Below are 20,326 nucleotides of genomic sequence, written 5' to 3'. Positions count from 1 at the left end.
CAGAGTCCGTCGGACAATTCGATCGTGTGTGGGCTACCGTGGACTTTTTCTTCCCAAAAGTCCGACGGACCTAGAAAAAAGACTGGCTTCAAAACTAAAATTCACATTAGAACAAAGCCGATTGGCTGCTAAGGGTCACTGCACTGTCTACGCTGTTCTTTGACTTATTAACTACTTAAGCCCCGGACCAATTTGCAGCCAAAGGACCAAGCCCCTTTTTGCGATTCAGAACTGCGTCGCTTTAACTGACAATTGCGTGGTCGTGCGACGTGGCTCCCAAACAAAAATTGAGTCCTTTTTTCCCACAAATAGAGCTTTCTTTTGGTGGTATTTGATCACCTCTGCGGTTTTTAATTTTTGCACTATAAACAAAAATAGAGTGACAGTTTTGGAAAAAATTCTATATTTTTTACTTTTTGCTATAATAAATATCCCCCAAAAAAATAAAAAATAAACATTTTTTTCCTCAGTTTAGGGTGATACGTATTCCTCTATATATTTTTGGTTAAAAAAAATCACAATTGGCGATTATTGATTGGTTTGCGCAAAAGTTATAGTATTTACAAAATAGGGGATAGTTTTATAGCATTTTTATTAATTTTTTTTTTACTAGTAATGGCGGCGATCGGCGATTTTTATTTACTATTTTTATTCTATTGACTGTGACATTATGGCGGACACATCAGACATTTTCGACACATTTTTGGGACCATTGTCATTTATACAGCAATCAGTGCTATTTAAATGCACTGATTCCTGTGTAAATGACACTGGCAGTGAAGGAGTTAACTACTAGGGGGCAGTGTAGGTGTGTATGACGTTTATGTGTTTTTTTTTTTTTTTTTATTGTAGGGGGGCGTGGCCTGGCATGTGACATCACTGATCGTCTTTCCCTATAAAAGGGAACAGACAATCGGTGACAGCCACACTAGGAGAGAAAAACTACAATGTAGCGCTGAAAACAACAATGTGTAAAAAGTGAAAGAGTGTCCGAATCTCAAATTAATGAGTCTTTGAAGTTCTTGACGTGTAAGTGTCAAACTCCAACGTGATAATTCCCGCAGAGTATATACCAAAGGTGAAAATGTGATATGGCACACGAAGTATCAATCAAAAATGATCCGGGAGAGGCTTAACTTCAATGGCATCGAAAATAAGAAGAGGTGGGTACTCCTACCGGAAAGGTTGGACCAGTGCGTGAATACTAGGTCATACAGGCATGTAAAGATGGAACCCCGATAGGACCACACCAATCTGTCTGCCATTAGAAGGACTGTAGATCCTTGCGTAGATCCTATCCTCCGACAAACCAGGGAATCTGGATCCAGGTCTGTAATACCATAAAGGCTCTGATCCTTCTCTCCAGGAGTCACAAGATGGAAGGGCAAAAAAGGGGTGATTCCGACCAGTAGTAAGGCAATGTGTAGAGCCAGACTCATAATAAAAAGCATATAGAAAATAGAAAAGAAAAAAGGCTTCCCATAGTGTAGGTTTGAAAGAACATAAACTGGCTATTTATTGGCATAAAACCAGCATGAACAAAGCAAAAAATTAATATAAAAACGTGATCACATGTTAAAAAGCAATACAGGGAATGTGATAACCTATGCCCTACGCGATTCGTCCAAAAGGACTTCAACAGGGGCATCATTTTTAACATGTGATAACATTTTTATATTTAATTTTTTGCTTTGTTCATGCTGGTTTTATGCCAATAAATAGCCAGTTTATGTTCTTTCAAACCTACACTATGGGAAGCCTTTTTTCTTTTCTATATGATTTTTATTACGAGTCTGGCTCTACACATTGCCTTACTACTGGTCGGAATCGCCCCTTTTTTGCTATTCCATCTTGTGACTCCTGGAGAGAAGGATCGGAGCCTTTTCGGTATTACAGACCTGGATCCAGATTCCCTGGTTGGTCGGAGGATAGAATCTACGCAAGGATCTACAGTCCTTCTAGTGGCAGACAGATTGGTGTGGTCCTATCGGGGTTCCATCTTTACATGCCTGTATGACCTAGTGTTCATGCACTGGTCCAACCTTTCCGGTAGGAGTACCCATCTCTTCTTTATTTTCGATGCCATTGAAGTTAAGCCTGTCCCGGATCATTTTTGATTGATACTTCGTGTGCCATATCACATTTTCACCTTTGGTATATACTCTGTGGGAATTATCACGTTGGAGTTTGACACTTACAGGTCAAGAACTTCAAAGACTCATTAATTTGAGATTTGGACACTCTTTCACTTTTTACACATTGTTGTTTTCAGCGCTACATTGTAGTTTTTCTGTTTGTATGAATTTGGTCACATTCGTGTGTAGCTGCTTTATTATTATTTTCCTCTTTTTTTAAGGTTAGCGCAATATATTTCCTCCTCGTTCTTCAGCTCTGTGACCCGATCGTGGGACACCAGCGGCCATGGTCACGGAGCTCAGGACCAAATTTGAGCACCGCAGAACGCTCTACGAGATAGCAGTGCATTGCTGTATGATGATTGACCAAAGCATGCACCTGACCTGCATGCTTTGGCCAATCATCATACAGCAATGCACTGCTATCTCGCAGTGAATTATGGAGCGTTCCACGGCCAAATTTTCTGAGAACGCCCCATAATTTTTGCTCTTCGGCAAGCACAGTGCGCTCTGCTTAAGGAGTCAAAATTGGCCAAACTGCAGGGTGCCTTTGGCCAATCATGGCTCAGGCGGTCTAAGTCACCATGCCTCTTACTAAAGACCTTGGACTGTCTACTTTCCAAAAAAAAAGGGGTCTTTTGGAGGGGTATTTGTACTGTCCTGGCATTTTTGGGCCTCAAGAAATGAGATCGGCCGTCAGTACATCAGGATTGATCAATTTTCAAATATATACCAAAGTTGGTAGACTCTATAATTTTCCTACAGACCAAATAATATACACTGATTTGTTTTTTTCAAAAGAAACACAGCAGAATACATTCCGGCCTAAATTTATGAAGAAAGATCATTTGTTTGCAAAATGTTAAAAGCAGAAACTAAGAAAAATTAGTTTTTGTTTTTTCTCAAAATTTTCTGTCTGTATTCATTTATATAGCAAAAAATAAAAAAACCCAGATGTGATTAACCACTTAAGCTCCGGTAGGTTTACTCCCCCCCCCCCTTCACAACCAGGCCATTTTTTTGGGATATGGCACTGCGTTACTTTAACTGACAATTGCATGGTCGTGCGATGCTGTACACAAATAAAATTGATGTAATTTTTTTTCCCACAAATGGAGCTTTTGGTATTTGATCACCTCTGCGGTTTTTATTTTTTGCGCAATCAACAACAACAAAAAAAAACAATAAAAAAAAATATATATATATATTTTTACATTTCTGCTATAAAACATACCCAATAAAAATTAATTTAAAAAAATCGAATTTCTTCATAAATTTAGGCCAATTTGTATACTGCTACATATTTTTGGTAATAAGCGTATATTGATTGGTTTGCGCAAAAGTTATAGCATCTACAAACTATGGGATATTTTATAGAATTTTTATTTATTACGTTTTTTTTTTTTTTTTTTTACACGTAATGGCGGAAATCAGTGACTTATAGCAGGAATGCGACATTGCGGCTGACAAATCAGACACTAAGGCTCCATTCACACTTGTGCGACTTGACCTGCGACTTGGGACTGCAAGGTTGTAGCCCTTGATTTCCAATGAGTACCATTTCATATCTTTGCGACTTCAGAGTAGTCCTGTCCCTACTTTGGTCCGGCTTTAATGCGACTTGAGATCCGTAGTCCGAAGTAGCATCAAAGTCGCGCTACGTTCAGGTCATACAAGTGTAAAAGAGGCCTAAGTGACACTTTTTGGGGACCAGTTACATCAATACCGTGACCAGTGCTAAAAAATATGAACTGTCACTGACCTAATGACACTGGAAGGGAAGGGATTAACAGTGGGGGCAATCAAAGGGTAAATGTGTCCCTAGGGCAGTGATGGTGAACCTCGGCACCCCAGATGTTTTGGAACTACATTTCCCATGATGCTCATGCACTCTGCAGTGTAGTTGAGCATCATGGGAAACGGAATTCCAAAACATCTGGGGGTGCCAAGGTTCACCACCACTGCCCTAGGGAGTGCTTTCGAAAACTGTGGGGGAGGTGTTTGTACTGTGGCAAGGCACAAATCTGTGTTCCTGCTTAGCAGAAACACAGGATCTCTGTCTTCCCTTGTCACAGAACCGCAATCTGCCTTGTTTACATTGGCAGACTGCCGTTCTGCCTCTGTCGGGAACGATCGTTGGGTCCGCTGGACCCACTGATTGATTGGCTCCTGCTATGTCCAATCAAAACTGGTGCTGATTGCCGCAAACCTGGAAGTAGGAAAGACATACAGGTACGTTATTCTGCCTGTAGGAGCCGCCATCCCACAGTACATGGACGTGGGGCAGTCGGCAAGCAGTTAAATACCACTAAGGGTTCATATATATATATATATATATATATATATATATATATATATACATACACCTATACCATTTGGATGTGGGTTTCCCTGCACCCAATTCCCAATTCGCACGACAGGCAAGTGTGAGCGGCTCTCAATGAAACCAGTTCACACAGGTCAAAATTCGGACCTGAATCGCACCTGAACCGGTGAACGGACATGTAATGGTCCTCAGGCACAAACCCGCGGCAGGTTTCTGGGAAAAAAAATTATATAAATGTAATTTGGGTACAGTGTTGCATGACCACGCTTTTATCAGTTAACCACTTGCCTACCGGGCACTTACACCCCCTTCCTGCCCAGGCCATAATTCAGCTTTCAGCGCTGTCGGACTTTGAATGACAATTGCGCGGTCGTGCTACACTGTAGCCAAATTTTTTTATAATTTTCTTCACACAAATAGAGCTTTCGTTTGGTAGTATTTGATCACCGCTGGGTTTTTTTATAAAAAAAAAAACATAGACCAAAAATGTTGAAAAAATTTATTTTTACTTTTTTCTGTCAATAAATTTTGTAACTAAGTAATTTTTCACCTTCGCTAATGTGCACTGATAGGCTGAACTGCTGAGCACTGATGAGGAGGCACTAATATGCCGCACTTATTGGCACTGATAGGCGGCATGGATAGGCAGTACTGATGGGCATTGACAGCATTGATGGGCAGCACTGATTGCCAGAACTCACTGGCATCGCTAATAGGCACTGATTGGTGGCACTTGTGGGCAGTGGTAGGCACTGATTGCTGTCACTGGTAAGCACTGATAGCAGGCAATGGTGGGCATTGATTTGTGACACTATTTTGCAATATTGTAATCAGTGCCCCGATTACATTCCTAGATGTCCCCCTGCGTGGAGATGCCCCTGATCGGCCTTTTGTGTACATAGAAAAAGTCATAGATCTTTGAGTTCAGCTCATGCTAAATAGGGGCAAACGTGTTGGGTTTTATAATTTTGCTCAGTGTACATACAGTATATATATATATATGTATACAAATTATACAAGCTTGTTAGACATCTGATTCAAAACCATGGCCATTAATAAGGCGTTGGCCTCGCTTTGCGGCTATAACAGCCTCCACTCTTCTGGGAAGACTTTCCACAAGTTGGAGGCTGTCTGTGGAGATTTGTGCCCATTTTGAGATCAGGTACTGATGTTGGATAAGAAGATCACAATCCAATTCATTCCAGTAGAGTTGAGGTCAGGGCTCTGTGCAGGACACTCAAGTTTCTCCACGCCAAACTTATTAGACCGTGTCTTGATGGAGCTGGATTTGCGCACAGGGGTACGGTCATGCCCGGAACAGAAAGGGGTCTTCAAACTGTTACCAGTTACAAGGTTGGAAGTACACAATTGTCCATACACACACACCACTGCCAACCACTGGACCATCACACACCTCTGCCATCAATGTCCCCCTGCACCCCTCTGACACACTTCTGGTACCACTGTACCTTCCACCACTATACTTATCCATACTTCTGTACCCTCTAACTCATCTCTGCCACCCAAGCACATCTCTGCCACCACTGCCCCATCCAACCTGCGTACTTCTGTACCCCCCAACACACCTCTGCCACCACTGTACCCCAATGCCCCATTCCCCGTGCATACCTCTGCTACCACTATAACTATCCATACTTCTGTACCCCCCCCCCCCCCCAAGCACACCTCTGCTACCACTGTACGCCCAATGCCACTAATACCTCATCCAACCTGCGCACCTCTGTACCCCCTAACACACCTCTGCCACCACATTACTTATCCATACTTCTGTACCCACTAACTCACTTCTACCACCACTATACCGGTCCATACTTCTGTACCCCCTAACACACTTCTACCACCACTATACCGGTCCATACTTCTGTACCCCCTAACACACTTCTGCCACCCCAGCACACCACTGTACCCCATGTCACAAATTCCCCATCCATCCTGCACACCTCTGCCACTTTACCGTTCATACTTCTGTTACCCCTGCCCCAACACACTTCTGTCACCCAAGAACACCTCTGCTACCACTATACCCCATCCCCCCCTGTACACCTCTGCTACTACTATATCTATCCATACTTCAGTACCCCCCAACACACCTCTGCTACCACTGTACCCAAATGCCACTAATGCCTCATCCAACCTGCACACCTCTGCTACTACTACACCTATCCATACTTCTGTACCCCCTAATGCACTTCTGCCACCCCAGCACATCTCTGCATAATGTACCTCTTAATCTAAAAAAAAAAAAAAAAAAAATTATAGAATGAGCAAATAAACCGGATTAAAAGGGAAAACAGAATTTTTTAAAAATCCAAATATTTGTTTGTGGGTCTCACCCCCAGTGTAACCTCTGCCCTACTTATTTTCTTGTCTGTTGCAATCCAATGGAACATGTGGGGATGTTAGCATGTCAGTAGGCTCCACCCCCCCCCCCCCCCCCCCCCAAGGACAATGCTTGAGGTGCAGTACTTACCATTGACCCCTGAACTCTGCCACTCCTGACCCCTGCACTGTTATTCCTGACTCCTGCATTACACACTACTGATCCCTGAACTCTGTGCTACTCCTGACCCCTGTACATTACATGCTACTGACTCCCTGAACTCTGTATTATTCCTGAGCCCTGCATGGTGCATTGCATACTACAGACACCTGAACTCCATATTTTTTTAATCCTGACCTCTATGTTACTCCTGACCCCTGAACTCTGCATTAATTCCAAACCCTGTTTTTTTCTTACAACCTTCTGTCTTCCTCCCATGATGCAGTGCTTGGGCCTGAGCAGTCAATAACCTGGTCCCAACATTGTGTGTGTGGAATGTGACCCATCCTGTTAGGATCATTGCGCTTATTCTTGGTAAATATAACAAAGCTGGAGAGCCGACACTTTAAACATTAAGTAATGTGATTGGACAGATATCCAGACATTTGTGTAAGAAAACTTTATTAATGTCTACACAACAACTTCCTCTGCAGCCATGAAATGGGTATTTGCAATGTCCATTCACTGACAGTGGAAGTTCCCTCCCCCCCCCCCTCCCAGCGCGATGCTCTGCGGCATGTTCCAGTGCTGGGAGGATGGCGGGTGAAACAGTCAGCAGCTCTCGGCCGCTCTCTTTCAGGAGTGATGTTCTGCTGCTCACTATGGGCGTTAGGAGCGATGCTCTGCAGCAGACTTGCACCCACCCTCCTCGTTTTCTGCTCTGCATCTTCCCTGTGAGCGGGAGGCCGGTGCGTCAGCCCACTCTGACTCTCCAAGATCTCGGTGTCTGTACCGTGCCATCGGTCTGTGCGCCCTGGTGCCGTCCGGAGATGTATACTGTGGGGAGAAGACCAACATGATAAACATTTTTATTAAAACCCATTCTGTTTTCATTACACGTCATCACTGGGTCTCTGTGCTTCTCTATGCAATGCAGGCAGATCATGGCTGGTGGGAGGGGCTGGCAGGAAGCTGTATAAAGCCTTCTGATAACACCACAGCACCCGGCCCCAGTACTCCTCTTAATGGTAACGAAGGTAGTGGGCTGGCTCTTGGGAGGAGTCATGCTAATATTGAAACACTTTTATGGGTGGGTGTGTCTGCCTGGAGAAGTGGGTGGTCCCAGGCAGGTGACATTTACATCGGTAAGGCCCAAATGTGATGCCGAGCCTCCATGATTGGAGGAACTGAAATCCAATAACTGAAAGGCAAGGGCCAGGGACAGTTAGATGATGCTGGATATCCTGCAGGCAGGCTCTATGTAACCATAGGCGTGTGCACTGGGTGTGCCTGGGCACACCCTAATCACCCCATGCACATTAGCATTATCCCCCGGCACTTACCGGAGTCTCACTCTTTTCCTCCTTTGGCCTTTTTCTTGGCTTCGGTGCGCTGCAGTTTGTCGGTGATCTTCCTCTCGTGGCCGCAGGGACTGTCCCGGTTGGTGTTCTCTCTGGCCTCTTTTTTCGTGCGACCTTTCCTGGCGGCGGTGGGCACTGGAGGGGGAAAACAACCAACAGGTGTTGGCTCAGGGTTAAGGAAAACAAATACAATTACCATATATGGGAAACGCTACAATGTATCCGAACCCCGAGGACACCCGTGTGATACGTTGTAGCTTTCCAGTCTTTGGAAAGGGCGGAGCTACTTTTACATGGGTGGGGTTTATGTGTTTTGTTTTTAAAAAGGGAAATTTCCTTTAGGCTAGGTTCACACTATAGCGATGCGGGAACGCCGCGAATCCGCGGCGTTTTCCCGCATCGCATACCTCCCGCCGGCAGTTCACACTGCCCTATGCGGACGGCTGGGAGTGTCAATGATATGTTAATGACACCCCCAGATCCGTCCGCATATCGCAGTGCGATCTGCACACTCGCACAGGAATCGGATCGCATGGTGTGAACACCCATGCGATCCGATTCTGCTGCGGACCAAAAAAAAGGGTCCCGTGCGAGTTTTCTGCGGGAGCGATGCGAATTCAGCCATACTATCTGTATGGCTGAACTCGCATCGCTACGGAGATCGGATGTGATTTGCACTGCAGTGCGGTGCGAATCACATCCGGATCTCCCCCCGCAGCAGTGTGAACCCGGCCTTAAGGTGCTAAAGACACCGACCACCAGGAAATTCTGTCCCTTTGGGAGGGTATTTTAAGCCAAATGGGACTACATTGGTATTTAGGCAGTGCTAGTGGAACTAGAAGTCCCAGGTGGGGCCTGGCAGAGCAGAATAATAATATTATTACTATAATAAATATATATATTTCTTTTTTTTGGGGGGGGGGGGGGGGGCGTGCGGAGGGAGGGAATCAACAAGTTTGAACCTGGAAGCAAAGAGTCTATTATAAGGGGGGGATGAACATTGAGACGATGGTGTCTGATCTACGTAGGAGGAGAACCCCCTGGGCTCCCCACTCATTCACCGATTTCAACTAATTATATTTCGGGTCCAAATTATCATTTCATGCAGTTTACACTTTACTGCAATTTACAATTTATCTGCTTTCCCTTCCCAAATAAATAAATAAAAAAAAAAGTGATAATAACAATAATAAATATTAATAGTATTTCAATCCCCCTTCCCCCCCAAAAATTTTTTTTTTTTTTTTTATAAACTAAAAAAAAAAAAAAAAAAAAAAAAAAAAAAAAAAAAAAAAAAAAAAAAAAAAAAGGTATTATATCCATGGCTGTTTTTTCATTTCAGTCACTTAATTTCCCTTTGGAAATAAAGTATTCCTCATCTGAAAAATATTTGATACTTTTGCAACATTCTCCCCCCCACTTGAAACTTTTTCTTACATTTTATTTCAGGTTTACAATATTCCCCATTTCATTAAATTTAAAAAAACTTTACCGCCATTTACACATTTTTCATAACCCCCCCCCCCCCCCCCAAAAAAAACAAAAAAAAAAAAAAAAAAAAAAAAAAAGCACAATATCATATTGTGATTTAAAATTTGCCTGCCCCATCTACCTTCAAAAATATTTTTTACAGATTCAGTTCATTTATTAAGTCTATCTCTGGCCCAAATGACTTGTTTTTTTTATGCAATTTACACATTTTTGTGGCCCCTTTTCTCCAAGAGTTTAAATTGGAAATAAAATATGAATTCCTTGAAACTGAAAAAATTAAATAATAATAATAATAATATACAGTGTATGTGATTTATTTTTTTTCCCCAATGGAATAAATATTTGTTACTTACGTGCGTAGCGGTCGGTCAGGTTGTAGAAGTCGTAGTTGTCGAAGTAGCGCACCTCGAAGTCGGTGGGCTGAAGTTTCTCAGCTTCTACATAGGAGCTGCTCATGTTGGCGATATGTGGGGGGTCTTGGTAGTCGATCGATGTGCTGAAATCGCAGTCTCTGGCTGTCTGTGCTCTTCTCTTTGCTGAGTTGTTATGATATGAAGTCTTTGTTTTCTTCTGATACTTTATAGTCAATGTGGCTCCACCTTGACTCCTCCCAGCAGGGTGCTGCTCCTCCCAGCAGGGGTGCTGCTCCACCCTGACTCCTCCCAGCAGGGTGCTGCTCCACCCTGACTCCTCCCAGCAGGGTGCTGCTCCACCCTGACTCCTCCCAGAAGGGTGTTGCTCCACCTTCACATTGCATCAGACTATATTGTTTGTGTACATTAGATTACGCCATCCCTCCATCACCACCCCACCCGAGCACCCTGCAGAGCATTGCTCTCCTTTATTGCCATTGTGCAGGAGATCCTTGCAGAGCATTGCATCTTTTTAATGAAAATTGCAGGGAGACCAGCAGAGCATTGCACCTTTACCAGTGACCAGTACTACTTGGGGCTCTGCAGAACATTGCACCTTCACGTGTGCCTTGTATTATGATGAACGCTGCAGTGCATTACACCTGGAAGTCCAGCAGAAAATTGCATCCTTGTATGTGACCTATATATTACAGTGAGTGCTGCAGAGCATTGCACCATTATCTGTAACCAATGTGGGATAATGAGTAGTGTTGCATCCTTTTATGTGAACTATAATATTGTAAGCTCTGCAGAGTATTCCACCTCAGACCAACGTTATACAGTCTTGCAGAGCATTGCATCCTTGTATGTGATCTTTATAGCATTGCGGGCGCTGCAGAGCATTACACCTTTACTTGTGACCAGTGTTAATGCAGGCCAACCAGAACATTGCACTTGAGTATGTGATCTATATGCTACTGTGGGCTCTGCAGAGTATTGCACCTTTACCTGGGAGCCAGAGGGAACATTTCACCCTTGTATGTGAAAATGTGATCTATATGCTACTGTGAGCTCTGCAGAGTATTGCAGCTTTATCTGAGATCAATATTATACATGGATGCAATTATTTGCTGCATTGCGTGTGCACACTATATATAATAGTGAGTGCTGCAGAGTATTGCACCTTTATCTGTAGCCAGTGTCACTGGGAGTCCAACGCAACTTTGCACCCTTATAGATGATCCATATGTTATTGTGAGCTCTGCAGAGCATTGCACCTTTATGTGTGACCAGTGTCACTGGAAGTCTGACACAACATTGCACCCATATGTTGTATTGTGAGCTCTGCAGAGCATTGCAGCTTTATCCAACAGAACAATCCACCTACATGGTGCTACAAGCTCTGCAGAGCATTGCAGATTGTTATAGTTGATACTGCAGGGAATCAGCAGAGCATTGCACCCTTCCATGTGACTATATCATAATGAGCTTTGTAGTGCATTGCACCCTTGCAAGCGGGCTATATCACAGTGAGCTTTGCAGCGCATTGCACTGATGGATGTGCCTATATCACAGTGAGATTTGCAGAGCTTTGCACCCTGTCCTGTGATTATATCACAGTGAGCTTTTCAGAGCATTGCACCCTTGTATGTGACGATAGCACAGTGAGGAGGTTTGCAGAGCATTGCATCTTTGCATGTGACGATAGCACAGTGAGGAGGTTTGCAGAGCATTGCATGTGGGCTATATCACAGTGAGCTTGCAGAGCATTGCACCCTTGCATGTAACTATATATTAATGACCTTTGCACCCTTGTATGTTGGCTATATCACAGAGAGCTTTGCAGAGCATTGCACCCTTGTATGTAACTTTATAACAGTGAACTTTGCAGAGCATTGCACCCTTGCTTTTGACTATAGCACAGTGAGCTTTGCAGAGCATTGCACCCTTGCATGCAACTTAAAATATTTATGACTGTTGCAGAGCATTGCATCATTGCACATGGGCTATATCTCAGTGAGCTTGCAGAGCATTGCACCCTTGCATGTAACTATATATTAATGACCTTTGCATCCTTGTATGTTGGCTATATCACAGAGAGCTTTGCAGAGCATTGCACCCTTGCATGTAACTTTATAACAGTGAACTTTGCAGAGCATTGCTCCCTTGCATGTAACTTTATAACAGTGAACTTTGCAGAGCATTGCACCCTTGCATGTAACTTTATAAGTTAACTTTGCAGAGCATTGCACCCTTGTATGTAACTTTATAACAGTGAACTTTGCAGAGCATTGCACCCTTGCTTTTGACTATAGCATGGTGAGCTTTCCAGAGCATTGCACCCTTGCATGTAACTAAAAATATTAATGACTGTTGCAGAGCATTGCATCATTGCACATGGGCTATATCTCAGTGAGCTTGCAGAGCATTGCACCCTTGCATGTAACTATATATTAATGACCTTTGCATCCTTGTATGTTGGCTATATCACAGTGAACTTTGCAGAGCATTGCACCCTTGTATGTAACTTTATAACAGTGAACTTTGCAGAGCATTGCACCCTTACATGTGACTATATAATAGTGAGCTTTGAAGAGCATTGCACCCTTACATGTGGGCTATGTCAGTGTTTGCAGAGCATTGCATCTTTCTTAGTGGCTGACACTACAAGGTGCATTGCACACATATGTTTTTGGTGAGCCTGCAGAGCATTGCACCTCTGCCTTACACTATTATTGCCAGTCTGTCCCACCATTCACATACAATAGTGCAAGGTGATGTAAAAAAGCCACACAAATGTCGCCTCCATTGGCAGTGGTGTCATCAGGGTGTCACGTCCTGTCATTAGCGAACGATTGTTTCCAGGAGTCGCAGACGCGCGATCCCTCGATAATTGTCGCCTCCTCATCGCTTCCCTTCTTATCCCCAGAGACCCCAGAAGTGTCTTCTAATGAATCCAACACACACCTATCACCAGAACAAGGCCTCCCCTCCCCCCACCACCAAGATCATTTTCCTGCACCTAGCAGGCGGACACCCCCTTTAAGAAAAATGATCAGAAAGTTGGATGTAGCTTCAGGAGGTTTTGTGCAGATTGTTCTGTAATTTTCCAGAGTTTTCTCTTAGGGAGTTGCCTGGCTTCCTTCCACTGCAAATATGAGAGGAGCAAAACATCACAAGGTGGGAGGGAGGAGCCAGGCAGGGGTGAAATGAGGTGGGGGAGGAGTTAGGGGGGAAGGTTGTCAGGGGGGCGGAGACAAGGAGGAGGGGCTGAGAATGAGACATATGGTGATTCATATATCTCATGTCTTCTGACTCTGAGTAATGTTTGTTTGGTGTCAGGGAGATGAGATTTCCTGTAAGCTGCACATGGTGAAAAAAACACGCGTGAGGAACATGTAACCAATCAGTGATGTCATACGTATAGGTGCCGCGTGTCCCCGAATTCCAAACATAGACCCCGGAGTAGAGGGGTCCCCCCTTTTATAGAATTTATATATTTATTCATATAGCTCTGACATATACCGCAGTGCTGTACAGAGCCAATCGAGCCAATCACATCAGTCTCTGACTAAGAGCTTACACTCTAATGTCCCCCCCAGAACAGTCACACACTATTATTATTATTATTATACATTTATATAGCTCTGACATATACCGCAGTGCTGTACAGAGACAACCGAGCCAATCATATCAGTGACCAGAAGAGCTTACACTCTAATCACCCTCCAGTTATACACTATTATTATTATACATTCATATAGCTCTGACATATACCGCAGTGCTGTACAGAGACAACTGAGCCAATCACATCAGTCTCTGACTAAGAGCTTACACTCTAATGTCCCCCCCAGAACAGTCACACGCTATTATTATTATTATTATTATTATACATTTATATAGCTCTGACATATACCGCAGTGCTGTACAGAGAACATTGAGCCAATCATATCAGTGACCAGAAGAGCTTACACTCTAATCTCCTTCCAGTTATACACTATTATTATATATTTATATAGCTCTGACATATACCATAGTACCATAGTGCTGTACAGAGAACACTGAACCAGTCACATCAGTCTCTGATGAAGAGCTTACACTCTAATGCCCCCACAACAGTCACACACTAATATTATTATTATTATACATTTATATAGCTCTGACATATACTGTAGTGCTGTACAGAGAACGCTGAGCCAGTCATATCAGTTTCTGCACCAGAAGAGCTTACACTCTAATGCCCCTCCAGCAGAGTTGCCAACCCCACCAAGTGAAATTTACTGGCAAGACGCTAAAAATTACAAACGGCACTCATTTTTTACTGGCACTTCAAAAAAGTACCTAAAATGTCTGTTTTCTGTGCTAAACTGTGCAACTATTAGTATTTAAACTATAAACATATAGCCTGTGCTATTAGCAATAAACAAAAGTCAAATTTCTCTATTTACATGAAGGTCAGGTTAATATAACACAGCCAGCACAGAGTTCCCCATTACAGTGCAAGGGAGAACTCTGCGGACCTTGATGTAAAGGACGATGCCACAGATCATGATCTAAGGGGAAACTCTGATGTAAGGGGGGGCTCTGCGCTCCCATTTACATCAGAGTTCCCACTTGCATCAGGGTCTGCACTCTGCAGCATTGTCCTTTACATCAGGGTCCGCAGAGTTCTCCCTTGCACTATAAGAGGAAATCCTACAGACTCTTATGTAAAGGAGAACATTAGGAACTCTGAGAGGGGGGGACTCTGGTGACCAGAGCTTACCTTCCACAGAGTGAATACACTAAGGTAAGGGGGGGTTACTGATATAAGGGTTAACCTTTATTTCAGTGCCCCCTTACATTATTGTGTTCACTCCCCCCCTTACATCAGTGACCTCCCCCCCTCAGACTGACCTCCTCTCAGGTGCACCGTGCAGGGCTCAGTCAGGCAACTCCAGCTTGGCGGCTCTGGTTTTATCCTATAGTCTCCGCTACACAGTCCACAAACATCTGACTTCTCTTGTGATGCCTAATCTGGCGGCGCTCCTACTCTTGACTCCTCTCCAGGCTCCCCCTCAGAGACTGCAGACATGATAAAAGATGAGATGGTCAGAGATTGCAGACATGGTACAGGAGATGGTCAGAGACTGCAGACATGGTACAGGAGATGGTCAGAGACTGCAGACATGATACAGGAGATGGTCAGAGACTGCAGACATGATACAGGAGATGGTCAGAGACTGCAGACATATTACAGGAGCTGGTCAGAGACTGCAGACATGATACAAGAGATGGTCAGAGACTGCAGACATGGTACAGGAGATGGTCAGAGACTGCAGACATGATACAGGAGATGGTCAGAGACTGCAGACATGATACAAGAGATGGTCAGAGACTGCAGACATGATACAGGAGATGGTCAGAGACTGCAGACATGGTACAGGAGATGGTCAGAGATTGCAGACATGGTACAGGTGGTCAGAGCATATGGACAGGGCACAGGTGGTCAGAGCATATGAACAGGGCACAGGTGGTCAGAGCACATGGACAGAATACAGGAGGTGGTTAGAGGCTACGGACAGTTCAAAACAAGTTGGCTACTATTTATGCAATGCATCATGCACAGCTACACGCTACTCACTAACCAGGGGGCTTCAGCCAGGGCAGGGTGTGGCGCTCAGTGCTGGTCAGTGGCACTGCTCAGAGGGACTTGTGTGTCCATCCAGGGGGTCAGCCAGGTCTGCAGTGCCCTGTGCTGTCCATCTCTCGCCGTCTCTCGCTGCTGCTGGTGCCTCAGCCTCAATTGCATGTCCGTGTTCAGTCCACTCGGATTTCCCGCTCGGCTGCGCGAGTGTGCGGCTTGCAGTATGACATCATCAGCGGGCACGGGGGCGAGCCAGGTGGCATGGGGCCGGCTCATGATCGGACAATCTCTGGGATTTCCGGACACCAGTCCGGAGTTGGCGCTGAGCATGCGCAGTTCTCATCTGAGCCTGTCACAGCCATTTTTACTGGCTCCGTACGGACATTTACGGGCAGAGGAAAAGTGCCCTTTTTTTATGGACTGCCCGTAAATCTACAAGCGGTTGGCAACACTGCCCCCCAGAGTCACACACTATTATTATTATAGATTTATATAGCCCTGACATATACCGCAGTGCTGTACAGAGACAAGTGAGCCAGTCACATCAGTCTATGATAAAGAGCTTACACTCTAATGCTCTGACAAATTCCATAGTGCTGTACAGAGAACACTGAGCCAGTCACATCAATCTCTGCACCAGAAGAGCTTACACTCCAATGTCCCCCCCAACAGTCACACATTATTATTGTTATAGATTTATATAGCTCTGACATATACCGCAGTGCTGTACAGAGAGCACTGAGCCAGTCACATCAGTGACCAGAAGAGCTTACACTCTAATCTCCCTCCACCCACAGTCACAAACTATTATTATCTTAATAATTTATATAGCCCTGACATATACCGCAGTGCTGTATAGAGATCACTGAGCCATCCTTATGAGATATTCATATCAGCGACCAGAAGAGCTTACACTCTAATCTCCCTCCAGTTATACACTATTATTATTATACATTTATATAGCCCTGACATTTACCGCAGGTAAAAAAAAAAAAAACCTTCAGCCTTTACAACCACTTTAACCACTTCAACGCCGGGCACTTATATCCCTTCCTGCCCAGTACAATGTTCAGCTTTCAGCGCTCTCACATTTTGAATGACAATTGCGCGGTCGTGCGACGCTGTACCCAGACAACATTTTTATATTTTTTCCCCACAAATAGAGCTTCCTTTTGGTGGTATTTGATCACCTCTGGGGTTTTTTTTTGGGGTTTTTTTTTGCACCACAAATAAAAAAAGAACCGAAATTTTGAAAAAAATATAGTTTTTCTTTGTTTCTGTTACAAAACTTTGTAAATAAGTAAGTTTTCTCCAACACTGATGGGCACTGATGAGGCAGTGCTGATGGGCACTGATGAGGTGGCACTGATAAGCGGCACTGATTGGTGGCAATGATATACAGCACTGATAGGTGGCACTGAGGGGCCCTCATAGGTGGCACTGATAGGTGGCACTGAAAGACATGTATAGGTGGCACTGGTAGGCACTGATGGGTGGCACTGATAGATGGCACTTATAGGCAGCACTGATCAGAGGCGCTGGCAGGCATCACTGATGGGCACAGAGTGCTATCCCTAATGGGCAATGATTGGCATCCTTAGTGGGCTCTAGTGGACTTACCTGGTGGTCATGGAAGGGCATGCCTGGTGGCCATTGGTGGGCATTCTTGCTGGCCATGGGTGGGCATTCCTGGTTGCCATGGGTGGGAATCCTTGCTGGTCATGGGTGGGCATCCCTGGTGGCCATGGATGGGCATCCTTGCTGGCCATGGGTGGGCATCCCTGGTTGCCATGAGTGGGCATCCTTGCTGGCCATGGGTGGGCATCCCTGGTGGACATGGGTGGGCATCCTTGCTGGTCATGGGTGGGCATCCTTGCTGGACATAGGTGGGCATCCTAGGTGACCATGGGTGGGTGTCCCTGGTGGTTTTGGGTGGGCATCCTCGGGGGGGGGGGGGGGTGGCTGCACTGATAATCAATCAGCGCAGATCCCCTGTCAGTAGAATAGCCCATCGGTTCTCCTCTACTCACGTCTGTCAGCGCAAGTAGAGAAAAAGCCAATACATGGCTTTTCCTGTTTACACTGTGATTGGACATGGCTGATCACATGGTAAAGAGCCGCCATCACAGACTTTTACCTAGATCGGGGAAAGCGGTGTGTCAGACTGGCACACCACGCCATCGATCGCCTCGTTGCGTGCCCCCGTGGCGCTCAATCTTGCTGGACATCATATAACACGCAGTTAGGATAACTGAACCACTTCCCCACCGTCATTCTGCTATAGGCCGGGCGGGAAGTGGTTAAAGTACATCTAAAGCCAAAACTTTTTTCTTTGGCTTTGGATTAGACCGAACAACAGAAAATTGTATCAAATATTTCCTGCAATTTTCCTTTCTGTTCCATTCACATCTAAATAAAAAAATTAAAACATTAAAACAACAAGGGCAGAATATTTAATAGATGGAAAGTTCCGCTTTAACTATACCCATTAGATTTTAGATGACTGAAATTAGTTTTAGTCGACTAAAATGTACTGGAGATTTAGTCGACTAAATACAACTAAAACGAAAACAATTTCAGAAGACTAAAATGGGACTAAAACTAAAATGCCGTTTTCATCAAAAGACTTATGCTCTCTACACACGACTGGACATTCCGACAAAAAAATCCATCGGATTTTTTCCCGACGGATGTTGGCTCAAACTTTTCTTGCATACACATGGTCACAACACAACACAAATGTTGAAAAATTCAAGAACGCGGTGACGTACAACACGTACGACGGGACTATAAAAAGGAAGTTCAATAGCCAGTAGCCAATAGCTTCCGTCTCGTAATTTATTCTGAGCATGCGTGGCACTTTGTGCGTCGGAATTATCTACACGTGATCGGAATTTACGAGATCGGATTTTGTTGTCGGAAATTTAGATCCAGATCTCAAACTTTGTGTGTCGGAAATTCCGATGAAAAAAGTCAGATGGAGCCCACGCACGGTCGGAATTTCCGACAACGCGCTCCGATCGCACGTTTTCTGATGGAAAGTCCGACCGTGTGTACAGAGCGTGAAGACTAAAACGAAATCAAAGTTTGCTGCAAAAATGAACGCTGGCTCCCGCCCACGTCACTTCAAAAATGCGCTAAAGAAGCCCATGTACCAAGTTTTGCCGCTGAGCCAAATGTATTTTTTGCGGCGGGCATTTTTGCACTGTTTTGGGCATTTTGTTTTATGGAAGACGTGTGGCAAAATGCAATACTGCTACGTACATTTAGAGCACCAATAAGCACTCTAGAGTGTTTTTGCACATTTTTGCTATGCCCAAATGTGAACGAGTCTTTCATGTCACAAATCCTTGTCAGCATGTATGTTGCCACGTTGGCGCTGGGAAAATGTATTTTATATTACTGTAAATAAAATTGCAGACTGTGCACTGGCAGAAAGCACATGGTATCTCTTCAGCCTCCTTTGTGTCCATTGATCGGATTCCTGTACTATGATGTCATATCCTCGTGTGACTCACATCATATGTTATGTACAACCACCCTCAGGCTGCATGCCGCGCTGCATGACACACTCTGTATACAAACACCGCTCACATGCTGCCCTAGCTCAACCTGCACTGCCAATAAATGATAAATTTCCCTCTCCGATAATTGTAAACAGCTTTCCCGTCTCAAGGTTATTCTCTACGTGTTCGCCAGATAAAGGCGCTGAGACCCGCGGTGAAAGATCAACCTACAAATACAGATTAGACGCTGGCTCAGCATTTCTGGACAAACAAAGAGAAAGTTGTGTACTTTAAAAGTAACCGTTTTCAGTAAACAGGACAGAAAATCCTTGCCAACGTAGCGCGCAAATGTTTTTTTTTTTTGTTTGTTTTTTAAGCAAACATTTAAAAAAAGATTAAAATAAAAAGGTGACTAAAATATAGTTTTAGTTTTGGATAGGGAAAGGAATGGTTCAAGCACTTGTTTTTATTTTCTTGCTATCTGTGTCCCGTTGGGGGGATTTTGTTTCACTTCCTGTTCCAGAGACACAATAGGAAGTGAGAGGGGATCTCTTCAATGTGAGGGGACTCCCCTTGTAATTGTCACCTGAATAGGTGTCTCTGATGGAAGATTTCCCCTTACTTCCTCTTCATGGAAAAACTGGAATATTTATCGATTTCCTATTATTTTCTGTCACAGTGACAATGGTTGTCAGGGCAAAAAGAGAGAAGAATCTTGCCAGTGGGGATCAAGACAGCAATAAAGAATCTAACCGAGCATGGTAACTAGGGGCACAGCAAGTAATGATATAGCTGGTTATTGAGAGCCAAGCATGGTGCACCATGACTGGTAATAAAGTATGGCACACTATAGCTGGTTACTAAGGGCAGAGCATGGCACACTATAGCTGATTATTAAGGGCAGAGCATTGCACACTATAGCTAGTTACTAATGGCAGAGCATGGCACGCCATAGCTGGTTACTAATGACTGAGAATGGCACAATATAGCTGATTACTAAGTGCAGAGCATGACACACTATAGCTGAT

The 20,326-nt window shown here is 44.3% G+C and overlaps 1 protein-coding gene across 1 annotated transcript; it reads right to left on the bottom strand.

Annotated features, from left to right (window-relative positions):
- Positions 1 to 7,406: 7,406 nt before the first annotated feature.
- Positions 7,407 to 10,374, bottom strand: NUPR1 (nuclear protein 1, transcriptional regulator). The gene is made up of 3 exons (XM_077447421.1): positions 10,167 to 10,374; positions 8,305 to 8,457; positions 7,407 to 7,798 (listed from the first exon to the last, which is right to left on the bottom strand). The coding sequence occupies exons 1-2, from the start codon at positions 10,267 to 10,269 to the stop codon at positions 8,312 to 8,314; spliced, it is 249 nt and encodes an 82-aa protein (XP_077303547.1). The 5' UTR covers positions 10,270 to 10,374; the 3' UTR covers positions 7,407 to 7,798; positions 8,305 to 8,311.
- Positions 10,375 to 20,326: the final 9,952 nt, after the last annotated feature.

Source organism: Lithobates pipiens, unplaced genomic scaffold, assembly GCF_037356315.1.
Source record: "Lithobates pipiens isolate NorthernLeopardFrog02 unplaced genomic scaffold, aLitPip1_a1.2 Scaffold_22, whole genome shotgun sequence".
Taxonomy (NCBI): Eukaryota; Metazoa; Chordata; class Amphibia; order Anura; family Ranidae; genus Lithobates; species Lithobates pipiens.
Note: the sequence above shows the minus strand (reverse complement) of the source record. Positions and strands in the feature narration are given on the sequence as shown.